This window comes from Bufo gargarizans, chromosome 5, assembly GCF_014858855.1.
Source record: "Bufo gargarizans isolate SCDJY-AF-19 chromosome 5, ASM1485885v1, whole genome shotgun sequence".
Lineage (NCBI taxonomy): Eukaryota > Metazoa > Chordata > Amphibia > Anura > Bufonidae > Bufo > Bufo gargarizans.
Window position 1 is genome coordinate 437,447,207 of NC_058084.1, and position 13,098 is coordinate 437,460,304.

The 13,098-nt window shown below is 46.4% G+C and overlaps 1 protein-coding gene across 2 annotated transcripts in view; it reads right to left on the reverse strand.

Annotated features, from left to right (window-relative positions):
* LOC122938122 (WW domain-containing adapter protein with coiled-coil-like) overlaps positions 1-8,382 on the reverse strand; it is a 54,787-nt gene extending 46,405 nt beyond the window's left edge. Inside the window, exons 1-3 of one of the 2 annotated variants that reach the window (XM_044293436.1) lie at positions 8,025-8,382; positions 7,834-7,867; positions 2,274-2,460 (exon numbers count right to left, since the gene is read on the reverse strand). In XM_044293436.1, the coding sequence (XP_044149371.1) occupies positions 2,274-2,460; positions 7,834-7,867; positions 8,025-8,065 (262 nt within the window). In that variant the 5' untranslated portion in view covers positions 8,066-8,382. The remainder of the gene's footprint in view (positions 1-2,273; positions 2,461-7,833; positions 7,868-8,024) is intronic. The other variant, XM_044293437.1, reaches the window with a different exon arrangement.
* Between the last annotated feature and the right edge of the window lie 4,716 nt (positions 8,383-13,098).

The window sequence follows — 13,098 nt, forward strand, 5'->3', positions numbered from 1 at the left end:
GGGCCGCATGTGGTCCCCAGGCTGTGCACCCCTGGTGTAAACCAACATTAGCAGTTGCCCATCACTCAGATCCAGTTTTATTGTTTATTAGCCTACATTCGCACATCAGTATCTGTTTTCCGGTCTGTAAACCGCGGTCACCGGCCAGGTGCATCCAGCACTTTTCTCATTGTCAAAATGTCTATTCTTGTCCGCCAAAAGGACAAGGACACGTTCTATCATTTGTAGAAGGGCCGCAAGGATGTGAACAGCACACGGATGACACATTTTTAGCAGTCCCATAGAAATGAACGGGATCGCATGCTATCCGAAAAACATGCTGATCGGACGCAAACCAAATATACAGTGTGAATGAGGCCCTACGCGCAGCTGCTCCTTGAACACGTTTTGGAAAACCTCTGTCAAACAGCCCTGAGTAAGGATAACCAAAGTAGAAATGCCCATGTGAGTGACCCCCCCAGTGTAACAGAGCTGCCCTGTGTAGTCAAGATTCCTGTTACACAGGTTATTCAGACCACTCAGCTTGGAATCTAGAATTTTATTTTAGCGTTTTTCAACAAAAAATACTGTGCATCAAAAGTCACATCATCTCAGGCATTTCTGGTGTAGGGTCGGAAATGGAGAGTCAATGAAACAGGGAAGGGGAGTATCCCCTTTATTTTTGTTTTTAGAAAACCAAAAAACAGCAAATATAATAAACCTACAAAATCATGTGTGGAACCAGAATCACAAAACCAACCAAGAGCAATGAATCGCACATGTAATATAAGGAATCTACTGTATACTGCAAAATGTATACAACATGACAATAGGACATAATAAAAGCGATGCAGACGAATGTCATGAAAAATATCCCCCCTAGGATTCGGGCAGCATGTACCACCGATCTTTATACAGCTATCAGCAAATAATGATTCAATTCTCCGTGATATAGCATGAATTATATCCTATTGCCCAATATTGCGTAGGATACATAACGTGGTAATAACCTGATTGCAGCATACCGCAGATGGCAAACCATGGTTAAGGTATACATCTCTATTTGTATATAATCCGGTTCAATTATTATATCTAAATGCTATTTCGAGGGCATAAGCAACTCAATATCAACCTGGATTTTAGGGTCAGTGTTACTGTATTTTGTGGCTTTTGATGTGTGGTTGATATGTTCTGTTGTATGCTGCAATCAGGTTTTTATCACCACATTATATATCCTACTCCAGGCAAGCTCAACCTGCGGCCATCCAGCTGTTGTAAAACTACAACTGCCACCATACCCTTCCGTAGGCACTGCCACCATACCCTTCCGTAGGCACTGCCACCATACCCTTCCGTAGGCACTGCCACCATACCCTTCCGTAGGCAGATAGCTGTATAAAGATCGGTGGTACATGCTGCTCGAATTTTAGGGGGGATATTTTTCATGACACTCGTCTGCATCACTTTTATTATGTCATATTGTATACATTTTGGACGATCATAATAAAGTAGATTCCTTATACTACATGTGTGGTTCATTGCTCTTGGTTGGTTTTATTTTTGTTTTATCCTACTCCGAGCCCTTTCTAACAAATTTTGCCCCCTGGACATCCCCTATAATTTTTTACTGGCTAATGCCGGCACATAGGTACATTTTGCAAACCCTAGTCTCTTTACACAGTCACTCACTATACACACTGGAGGAGGAGCTACATTCATTCAGGTGAGCGTCATGCAGTAGCACCAGCTCAAAAAGGCCTCTGAGGGTGCGGCCACACGTTTAGGATTTTTTTGTTGCAGTCTTAGTGTACACTCACATCTGCGTTAAAATCTAGTAAGCTGTTCTGGCAGAGTTCACCGTATCTGGCATAGCTTAATACTGCCATTCACCGCTGCATCCCCATTGAATATAACGGGATCCGGCTGCTTTTCGACAAATTCCGCCCAAAACCTGACATTAATGCTGGAATATTAACGCCAGGCTGCAGGATCTGAGAACGCTAGTGTGAACCGAACGTTACCGGTCAAAATCAAATGGGGCTCATATAAGGGGAGAAAGCATCAAGGACAGATACTACCTCTGTTAAATCTGCTCACACCTTTTTTAGTTTTCAAAAACTGCATAAAAAACCTGCATGTGTGGCCTCACGGATATTGCTAAATTCACCTGCCTCAACCGAATGTACAGATCACAATTACATCTGCAACCTCTAAGAAGATTTTTCAACAATCACATCATCCGGACAGAGACCCCACATCCAAAAGGGAAGAGAAACTTGCAGGCTGTGACTTACCTCCATCCCTCTCCCGCACCCTGTGAACGTGCACACTTTTGGCTTTGCCGTGTCCAACACTGTCAGCATATTTTTCAGGGCTATCTGATCTACGCATTTTATTTGGGGGAGACGGGTCTGTAGAATCTCGCATCTTGTCATGACGGTGATCACCGCTACTTGGGTGACCCTTTGAATATTTAAGAGTCTGAAATAAAAGAATAAGCATATTTCAGGATTATTATAAACATCTTAAAACATAGAAGGCCACAGCAGTATGGTGAAGAACGGGTGCTCAGTTTTTCTATGCGCTTCTATGGCTAGCTGATTATAGGAGGGTCACTGATCTGATGGTAATGGTAGATCTGATGTGGTCAAAACAACCACATTCAGATAAACAGATTTTCATGTGAATATCCCTTTACACGAATCATTAATCGGAAAGGAAGTGCTGGATATCCCTATTCCAGATTTTTTTAAAATTCACATGGTTCGTATTTTGCATCCCTCCAGATTTGCAACCAAAACCAGAAAAATATGGATTATGCGACAACGGACGAAATGTAAGACACCACGGGATCCTTGCACTAAAGTAGGGAATGCTGGTATATCAGGTAGAGAACCACAGGCTGGAGACCACTGCAAGAATGCTTCAAGTGGTATTCCGGTTATAACAATACACCCCCTACCCACAGGCTAGGGGATAACTATCAGATCCGGTGGGGGTCCTACTGCTGGGATGCCCACGATCATGAAAAGGGGGCCTCTTGCCCTGTGAAGCGCCCTGAAACAGACAGAGCATCTGGTCAAAAATGCACTCTGCAGCTCCATTCATTTATATGGGAGCATTGGATATGGCAGAGTAGAGAGCTTGGGTCGCTCCGGGGCTCGAAATGGAGCGGTGGCGTGCTTTCCCAACTAGCAACTCCATCAGGCGTCTCCAATGATCTGATAGTTATCCCCTAGCCCAGTGATGGTGAACCTGTTAGAGACCGGGTGCCCAAACTGCAGCCCAAAACCCACTTATTTATCGCAAAGTGCCAACACGGCAATTTATCCTGAATACTACAGTCCAGTATAGTATATTTTCCATGTACTTTATCATTTAAGTATAATGACCTGCCTACATTCAATGTGCTGTTCATAGTGTGCCCAGCGCTGCTGATGAATGGCTGGTAAAGTCCAGAGTATATTGGTACACCATAGACTTTTTCCAGGGCGTGGGTGCCCACAAAGAGAGCTCTAAGTGCCGCCTCTGGCACCCGTGCCATAGGTTCGCCATCACTGCCCTAGCCTGTGGATATATTATGATATAACCGGCACACCCCATTAATAGCTGCACCTTGAGGAACGACCGTGCAGATTAGGGATGAGCAAATCAACTTTGGATTAAACATCCGAAGTCTATTCGCATAAAACTTCGATCTAATACTGTACGGAGCAGGAGCTCCGTACAGTATTAGAATGTATTGGCTCTGATGAGCCAAAGTTATTATTTTACAAAGTCTCGTGAGACTTTGCGTAATACCCTCAAATTAATGTGTACTGTAATGAAACCATTTCCCGAAATGGTACCTCGGAAACTAACCCAAGTTCGGGAAGTGGTAATTTACAGTACACTTTATGAAGTTATAACGTAAAGTCTCACGAGACTTTGCAAAGCAATAACTTTGGCTCATTAGAGCCAATACATTCTAATACTGTACGGAGAGCTCGCTCCGTACAGTATTGGAACAAAGCTTTAAGCAAATCAACTCCGGATGTTTAATCTGAAGTCGATTCGCTCCTCCCTAGTGCAGATGTTAGGGGCTTGATCTAACGTTAATAACCATTATTATTCAAAGAAAAAGTTTTGGGGAGAAAATTGCGGCTTGACGCCAAGATGTAATCCAGTCTGTTTAAGGCTACTTGCACTTGAGTGCAGGTTTAAAAACAGAAAATCTGTCTGGCGTTTCGTGCGGATTTCTATGCGTTTCGTGCAATGTGTGCAGGCAGCCTTACAGGTCTTTAGTCTGCTGCTACAGGACTGAACTGACCACTGCCGAAACTACAAGAACTGGAAGACCTATCTCCAGCAGAACTTTGGATTGAAAACATCTTACCAAGGAGTTCTAGCAGGGTTGACTCGGATGTCTATTTCCAGCTTTAGAGAGCCTGAGGTCCCCCGGTGACAGCAGAGCCACCAGAACTCCACCAGCCAGTACTGTCACAAATCGCTCAACGGCTACATCATGGGACCATACACATTAAGAGGAAAATTCTCAAGACAACGAACTTTGGACATGAGCCTATTACACTATAAAATAGCTCAGACATCTTCTACTGTAATCAGAATAATGTTTAACAAATACACACGAGGATGAAAGGTAAGTGAGCACTCACCTTTTACTGAAGAGCACAACGTGTATCTGCTCTCCTACTAATGGATGGAGGTTGTCAAGAGATCTTAGGCCTCATGCACACGACCGTTTTATTCCGTGTCCGTTGCTCCGCTTTTCGTGATTTTCTGCGAACTCATTGATTTTCAATGGGTCCGTGGAAAACTCAGCTAATGCACCGTTTGCCATCCGCGTCCGTGATTCCAGTCCGTCACAGAAAATATAACCTGTCCTATTATTTTCGCGGAACACGGTTTGCGGCCCCATTCAAGTCAATGGGACAGCAAAAAAACGCGGAGGCACACAAGATTGTCAACCGCGTCCGTTTTTTTCTTATCATTTGCATGGCAAACCTGACAGAATATTTTTTTTTTAACTTTCCTTTATGTCTGGTGGTCCTCCAGAAATAAAGGAAGACACACGGAAACAAAAACGGAAACGGATCCCGGAACCCCATTTTGCGGAACGGAACTCAACAACGGTCGTGTGCATGAGGCCTTAATGTGTATGGTCTTCACATGGGGTGAACCAGAAGCCACTTTTCCACTGCATGATACAGCTCCACACCACTCTGGTTTTTCACCGGGTAGTTATTTTCACAGTGTGGATATGCACCCGCTCAAAGTGGCTGGTATCAGTGCAGTGACTGCTCTCTGACCAATCACTAGTCTGCAGTGTGGTCACCTGACCTTAAAGGGAACCTGTCACCATAAATGGTATAACTCACAGGCAGCATGTTAGAGCAGGAGGAGCGGAGCAGATTAATCTAGTTTTGTGGGAAGAGACTCCGTAAAACTTATAATTTATATCTCTGCTCTTTCTATGCTTGGTTGTACACGGGGGTGTCCTAACTATCTGTATACACATACAGAGAAAGCCAATGACCGATAACAGCTGAATGTGCCATCTTGAGCTCAGAAACCGCTGAGATGCGAATGCATAAGGGTACTTTCACACTAGCGTTATTCTTTTCCGGCACTGAGTTCCATCACAGGGGCTCTATATCGGAAAAGAACTGATCAGTTTTATCCTAATGCATTCTGAATGGAGAGCAATGCGTTCAGTCACTTAAATTTTTTGGACGGAGAAAATACCGCAGAATGCTGCAGTTTTCTCTACAGCCCAAAATCCTGAACGCTTGCCGGAATGCCGTATCCGGCATTAATTTCCATTGAAATGTATTAGTGCCGGAACAAAAAATTTCCACATTGACGGATCCGTTCTTCCGGTCCGCCATGCGCAGGCCTTTAAATCTGTTTAGAAGAAAAAATACTGGATCCGTTTTTCCGGATGACAACCGGAAAGACAGATCCAGTATTGCAATATATTTGTTTGCGTCCGAATTGGCAGATCCGGCAGGCAGTTCCAGCGACGGAACTGCCTGCCGGAATCCTCTGCCGCAAGTGTAAGGCTACATGCACACGTTCAGGATTCATGTGCGGAGAATCCGCACTGAAATCCGCAGGTGTTCACAGGCAAATCCGTGCGGTCAATCCGCATTAATTGGTGCGGATTTGCGTGCGGATTTGGTGCGGATTTTCTGCATGCGGATTTCACTAAGTGAATTAAGAAAATCCGGTCAGGAAAAAAAAAATTTATTGACATGTCGCGGATTTTAAAATCCGCACCGCAGGTCAAAATCCGCGCGCAAAAAATCCGCATCGTGTGCATTGAGAATTTCAAATTCTCATAGAATACAATGTACATGACCTACGGTGCGGATTTTCCGCGCGGAAAATCCGCACGCAATCCTGATCGTGTGCAGGGGGCCTGAAAGTTCCCTAAAACTTTCCCCACCAAAAAATCCATCAATCTGCTCAGCTCCTCCTGCTCGATAACCTGCTGCTTGTTGTGGTGACAGGTTCCATTCAGTGGTACAACCTTCACTCACTTGGAATCTCCTTGGATGTGGTACCCCAAAAAAGTACCAGGTTCAGTCTGCAATTTTGGCCTAGTGGAAAAACTGGGTGGAATCAAGCACCGTCTAGCTCAGGGAACAGCAACCTCCAGCTGTTCACAAACGACAGCTCCCAGAGTCCTCCTTTCAATTCTATGGAGGTTACAAGAACAGCAGAGTAAAAGTGCATGTTGGGAGTTGTAGTTTCACAGCAGCTGGAGTGCCGGAGGTTGCTGATCCCTGGTCTAGCTGCAAGTCTCAGCATATCCTACCATCCAAGCTACTCAGGGGACTCCTCCGCAACCACCACTAAGACATGCGCCAGACATCCAACTCATGCGGCCCTCTGCGACTCCTGCGCGCTGAACACATACTGGTCCTCTAGAACTTACAGGTTATTGTAGTGGTGCTATCCCAGCGCTGCGAGGCAGCAGTCCTCCTCGCTGACAGCTTTCTCCCTACTACTATGCTGACGGGTTCCCTTTACAGGGGGAAGACTGCCCCTCCTTCACACAGATTTTGTAGAAAGCGATTCCGGTCCATCCACGGTCGATCATTCATTTGCCATGTAATACCTGCAGCATTATAACATGCAGAAACTGTACTACTCCCCCAACATCTCTGATGAGAACAATTACTCCCATCTGACTAGTGCGGTCAGGTGACCCCTACATGTACAGATCACCCATGCTTCACCAGACTTCCTCTGCAGCATTATAACATGCAGAAACTGTACTACTCCCCCAACATCTCTGATGAGAACAATTACTCCCATCTGACTAGTGCGGTCAGGTGATCATCCCTGCTTCTTCATGAAGCGACAGGTTCTGCCTGTAGGAGCTGTCACAGACCACCAATAATCCAGGGGTGGGGGGCTAATCACTTTTAGAGACTTTCTATACAGCGTGGCAGGCTGTATGTTCATTGATGTCAATAGAGGGGGGGGGGGGGAGAGAAAGGCCAAAATACGTGTCTCCGGCATACGGGCTGCCCGGCACGATGCATGGAGTCCTATACCGCACCGTCCACTAAAGTCTACAGAGGAGCAAATATTGTCCTGCTCTATAGTGCCACCAGAAAAGTGACCGCTCAGCCCCCTGCAAATACCACAGCCTCCCCTCCCCCATATAAAATTAAAAAAAATTAAAATCACTCTAGATACACCAATGGAGGGCCCTGCTCATGTAGCAGGGGCCACCGCCTGCAGTAAGGGGCCACAGGCTGCGGGAGCAACCCCCAAACTGAAGCTAAGGCCTAATGCGCAGGCCGAAGCCTGCCTGGAGTAGCCGCTGCGCTCCGTATATACCTGGTAGGGTTGGGAGTCCCTTCGGTCGTGACAGCTGAAAGACAGAAGAGAGAAGCGGGTTAGCGGGTGCGGAGGAGCGGGTGCGGGGGGAGCTCTCGCCGCCGCCGTCACTGGGAGGAGGGGGGGGCAGGGAAAATGGCGGCGAGAAGAGGAGGAGACGGGGAAGAGGAAGAACGAGGAATGCTCATTACCCATCACTGAGTCTCGCTTGTTTCCTTGCATACATTACCATCAATGCCGTGTGTGAGTGGGGTGTGGACGCGAGAGGGCCGCTGACAACAGTAACCCGTCCACCGGCGGGCGCGGTACCGGGGCACGGTGATCGGGGGAAGGCCCCAGTCTACAAGACTGTACACACACGCTCGGGCTTATGAGGGTTTACTGGTAACACTGTGAACGTTAATGGGGCGTGGGCCCGTCACCCATCTTCCCCCCCTGCACACACAGACACAGACGGCACAGCGGCGGCGGCAGCGGCTGCGCAGACACTCGGGGACGCGCACTCCACCGTTCCCGTCTAGGCTGCAGGAACGCGCATGCGCTGCCCCGCCTTACCCAGCTTCCCAAGGAGCAAGCGCAGCACCGCCTAGAAGCGTGACGTCAAGACGCATGCGTACCATACGCGCCTCGGCAATGACGTGTAATTATTTTTATTTTATTTTTTTATTCTAAAGTCTTGACAACTTTATTGAACCTCACAGACAAAACCGGAAAATGAGTGATTTACAGCCCTCCGAAGTGGCCGTCATTTGACCCAAGTCCTTCTTTTTGATCTGAGTTGTATTTTTGCTTTATTACACGTACAATATTGTTCCAGAAAGTGCCTGTCTGGTTCCTCTCTGTGTATTAGAGCCGCCTTGTATGTTATTTCATTATTTGATGCCATTTGGATTTTAGAAATTTCTCAATTCTGTTAATTTTTGTGCTAATGTGTAAAAGAAGACTATCGAGTCATATAAATAAGCAAGAAAAGAGGATCTTTCACGCGGTGAACCAGAAGTGCCCCTCTATGACCGTGCAAAAAGTTGGGAGGTATGCGATTAACCGCGTCGTACCCAAATCCCCGGCTTCGGATCTGACTGTTACCTCGGAACCGAAGCCGAGTTCCATTCCAAGTTTTGAAGTGGTTTTCCACTTTAAAAAAATCAACTACCAAAGTTATTCACCAAAGTCTCGCGCGACTTCAAGAATAAGGGTCCATTCACACATCGGCATAATGGGTCCACACCCGTTCCGCAATTTTGCGGAACGGGTGCGGACCCATTCATTTTCAATAGGGCCGTAAAAGATGCGGACAGCACACCGTGTACTGTCCGCATCTGCACTTCCGTTCCGCGGCCCCAGCAAAAAAATAGAACATGTCCTATTCTTGTTCGCAGCCACAGACAATAATAGGCATTTCTATTATAGTGCCAGTGTATGCGGAACGCACATGGCCAATGTCCGTGTTTTGCGGATCAGAAACTTGGAGACTGTAAAACAGTTGCGGACGTGTGAATGGACCGTAACTGATCTCTGTACAGTATTAATCTGAAGTTTTGAACGAAGCGACTTTGTATGTAGCATCCGATGCTTGCCTCACTCGTCACTCTGCTGAAGATAGGGGCAAGGATTAGGATAGGGCTTGCTGGTAAATAGCCTAGAAGTAATGGAATAGAAGTCATGACCAGGATAGTACTGGCAGACGGGCCCCAAAGCTCGAGGAGACCTGCTGGATGCAGGAGCAGCACATCCTGATTCTAGTTTCAGACTTTTCTCACGTGTTTGTGTCCCTCTCAGTATTACATGCTGGATGTGAAGTCTGTGTGTCCAGGATGCTGCAGTCTTCACTAGCTCACAAGTATAAGCACAGTTTCATTCCTGGACTGATTTCCCTCTCCCTAGCTCACAAGAGGTCTCCATTTCCTCTCTCCTTAGGCTACTTTAACACTCGCGTTTGGTACGGATCTATTCAGATAATACAACCATCTGCATCCTTTCAGAACGGATCAGTTTGTATTATCTTTAACAAAGCCAAGATGGATCCATCTTAAACTCCATTGAAAGTCAATGGATGACAGATCAGTTTTTTATCGTGTCATAGAAAACGGATCCGTCCCCATTGACTTACATTGTGTGTCAGAACGGAACCGTTTGGCTCAGTTTCGTCAGACGGACACCAAAGCGGAATGGAGACGGAACAGAGGCAAACTGATGCATTCTGAGCGGATACTTTTCCATTCAGTATGCATTAAGGGCAAAACTGATCCGTTTTGGACCGCTTGTGAGAGCCCGTGACGGATCTCACAAACGGAAACCAAAACACCAGTGTGAAAGTAGCCTTAGAGAGGAGAGAGATAATACAGCCCAGAGAAGTGTGGTGTGGTGTGCTGTGCATCTGCAGCAGCAAAACGATAGGACATTTGTAAGGAAGACTATTTAGAAAGTTCCTTAAGTGGTCTTTATCAGCCTAAGGCCTCATGCACACGACCGTTGTTGTGTTCCGTTCGGCAAAATGGGGTTTCGTTGTTCCGTGATCCGTTTTGGTTTCCGTGTGTCTTCCCTTATTTTTGGAGGACCACCAGACATAGGCCTCATGCACACAACCGTATTTTGTTTCCGTGCCCGATACGTTTTTTTTGCGGATAGGATGCGGACCCATTCATTTCAATAGGTCCGCAAAAAAAGCGGACAGCACACCGTGTGCTGTCCGCATCAGTATGTCCGTTCCGTTGCTCCGCAAAAGAAATAGTGCATGTCCTATTTTTTTCTAGTTTGCGGACAAGGATAGGCATTATTACAATGGATCCGCAAAAAAAACGGATCCGCAAAAAAAAACGGATGCTATACTTTTTTTTTGCGCATCCGCAATTTTCAGACCGCAAAACACATACGGTCGTGTGCATGTAGCCATAAAGAAATGCAAATGATAGGAAAAAAACGGACACAGATGACAATCTTGTGTGCCTCCACGTTTTTTAGCGGTCCCATTGACTTAAATTGGTCCGCTAACCGTTTTCCGCGAAAATAATAGGACAGGTTATATTTTTTTGACGGACTGGAACCACGGATCACCGACGCGGATGGCAAACGGTGCATTAGCAGAGTTTTCAACGGACCTATTGAAAATCAATGGGTCCATAGAAAATCACGAAAAATGGCGCAACGGACACAGAATAAAACAACGGTCGTGTGCATGAGGCCTTAAACAGTGAATACCTTACTGACTGACTCCAGTGCTGTGCTTTACAGAATCTGAACCATCTAGTTCTTTCATTCTCTATGGAGTACTGTGAAGTAGAGATGGCTTTTTCTTGATGCCCATATATCAGAGACAGGAATTCTGTGGGACTAACACTAGACTCACACTAAACTAGGGGCGGACCTAAGCCCAACTCCTAGCCTCCCCTAAGGCCTGAGTCAGGGTTGTCCATACAAACCTATGCAGGTTGCAATACATCAGAGGATTAAATAATAAAAATAACTTTGCAAGTATCCTATTCTTGGGTACTGCAGATGGGCAGGTAGGCATGGTTTGTGAGTCTGTAGCCCCTCAATAGTGAGACAGAATACAGAATCAAGAAGTGACATGGTCTTGCCAATGCTGGGGGGGGGGGGGGGGGGGGGAGCTACGGGTACCTGCCTGTGAAGCTGCTGGAGCTGAGAGGAGAAGGCCGCCTATGAAGAGCCTCATATACAGGTCTTATGGAGATACTGCTAAGGCTACTTTCACACTTGCGCTTGATCGGATCCGTTCTGAACAGATCCGATCACATTAATGCAGACGGAGGCTCCGTTCAGTACGGATCCGTCTGCATTAATAACTTTAAAAAAATTCGCAAGTGCGCAAGTAGCCTGCCCGGATCCGTTCAGACTTTCAATGTAAAGTCAATGGGGGACGGATCCGCTTGAAGATTGAGCCATATGGTGACATCTTCAAGCGGATCCGTTCCCATTGACTTACATTGTAAGTCTGGACGGATCCGCTCGCCTCCGCACGGCCAGGCGGACAGCTGAACGCTGCAAGCAGCGTTCAGCTGTCCGCCTGTCCGTGCGGAGGCTAGCGGAGCGGAGGCTGAACGCCGCCAGACTGATGCAGTCTGAGCGGATCCGCATCCATTCAGACTGCATCAGGGCTGGACGGAAGCGTTCGGGTCCGCTCGTGAGCCCCTTCAAACGGAGCTCACGAGCGGACCGACGAACGCTAGTGTGAAAGTAGCCTAAGACAAGCTGTAATGGTTAAGATTCTCTTATTACCTGGCAGTTTAGCAACGTAGTTACTTTTATTACTGATGCCTTTATTTCTCAGTTATTTGTAACCGTTCTGGTTGCTATACCACGTGGCACCCTGACTCGCTTAATCATACAGCTTTTTTGGGTGGACCAGAAGTCACTTTCTCTATTGATTCCTAAAAAATATATGTTGTGTGACACAGTGAGAGGTTTGGTCTGGGAAAACAGGTATTTTCCTCCCAGCATGTGCTGCTGAGCTGATTTACAGCCAGATGAGGTCAAATACCGGACCAGATTTTAAGTGCCGGCCCGGGTTTTGGCAGCACCTGGCTGTCCTTGAATAGGCAGCTGGGCTCAGAAGCCGTGTCTCTGTGTTGGGATCTGGGAGCCTTGTGTCTGGATGAAGGCTTGCTACCTGTTTGGCGTGAAAACAGGTTGGTGCTGCTATCAGCAAGGACTTTTTGAGGCAGAATTGCCGCATGGTGTGAATTACCACCAACACCGCAGGGTGACTTTTTGTTTGCATATGACTGCTTGTTTTGTCACTTGCCTAAAGTGTGAATAAAACACTGAACTGTTGTATCCAAAGAACTTGTTGTTGCCTCCATACTGCGTCCGCTAATCCTGTCTACCAGAGCGAAACCCCACAGTTGTTAAAGGGGTATTCTAGTTTTGCAATTCAGCAATTGACAGGAAACAACACTTACTAATAGTCATTTATGGAATTTCATGGCTCCATAAAGGCAAACTGCCCCCCCCCCCCTCACTCACACACAACATTATTATTTACTCTGATTACCAATCACCATAAATAATATGTTCACTACATTGTACGGGTTATTATTATTGTACGGGTTTTTATTAGGGATGAGCGAATTGCATAAAACTTTGTTTCAATACTGTACAGGACGAGCGCTCCGTGAAGTATTAGAATGTATTGGCTCTGATGAGCCGTAGTTATTACTTCGCGCAGTTCGGCGAGACTTCGCATAATAACTTCAGAAATTGATTTATACTGTAAAAAAAAAACATTTCCTGAACCCGGGTTTGGTT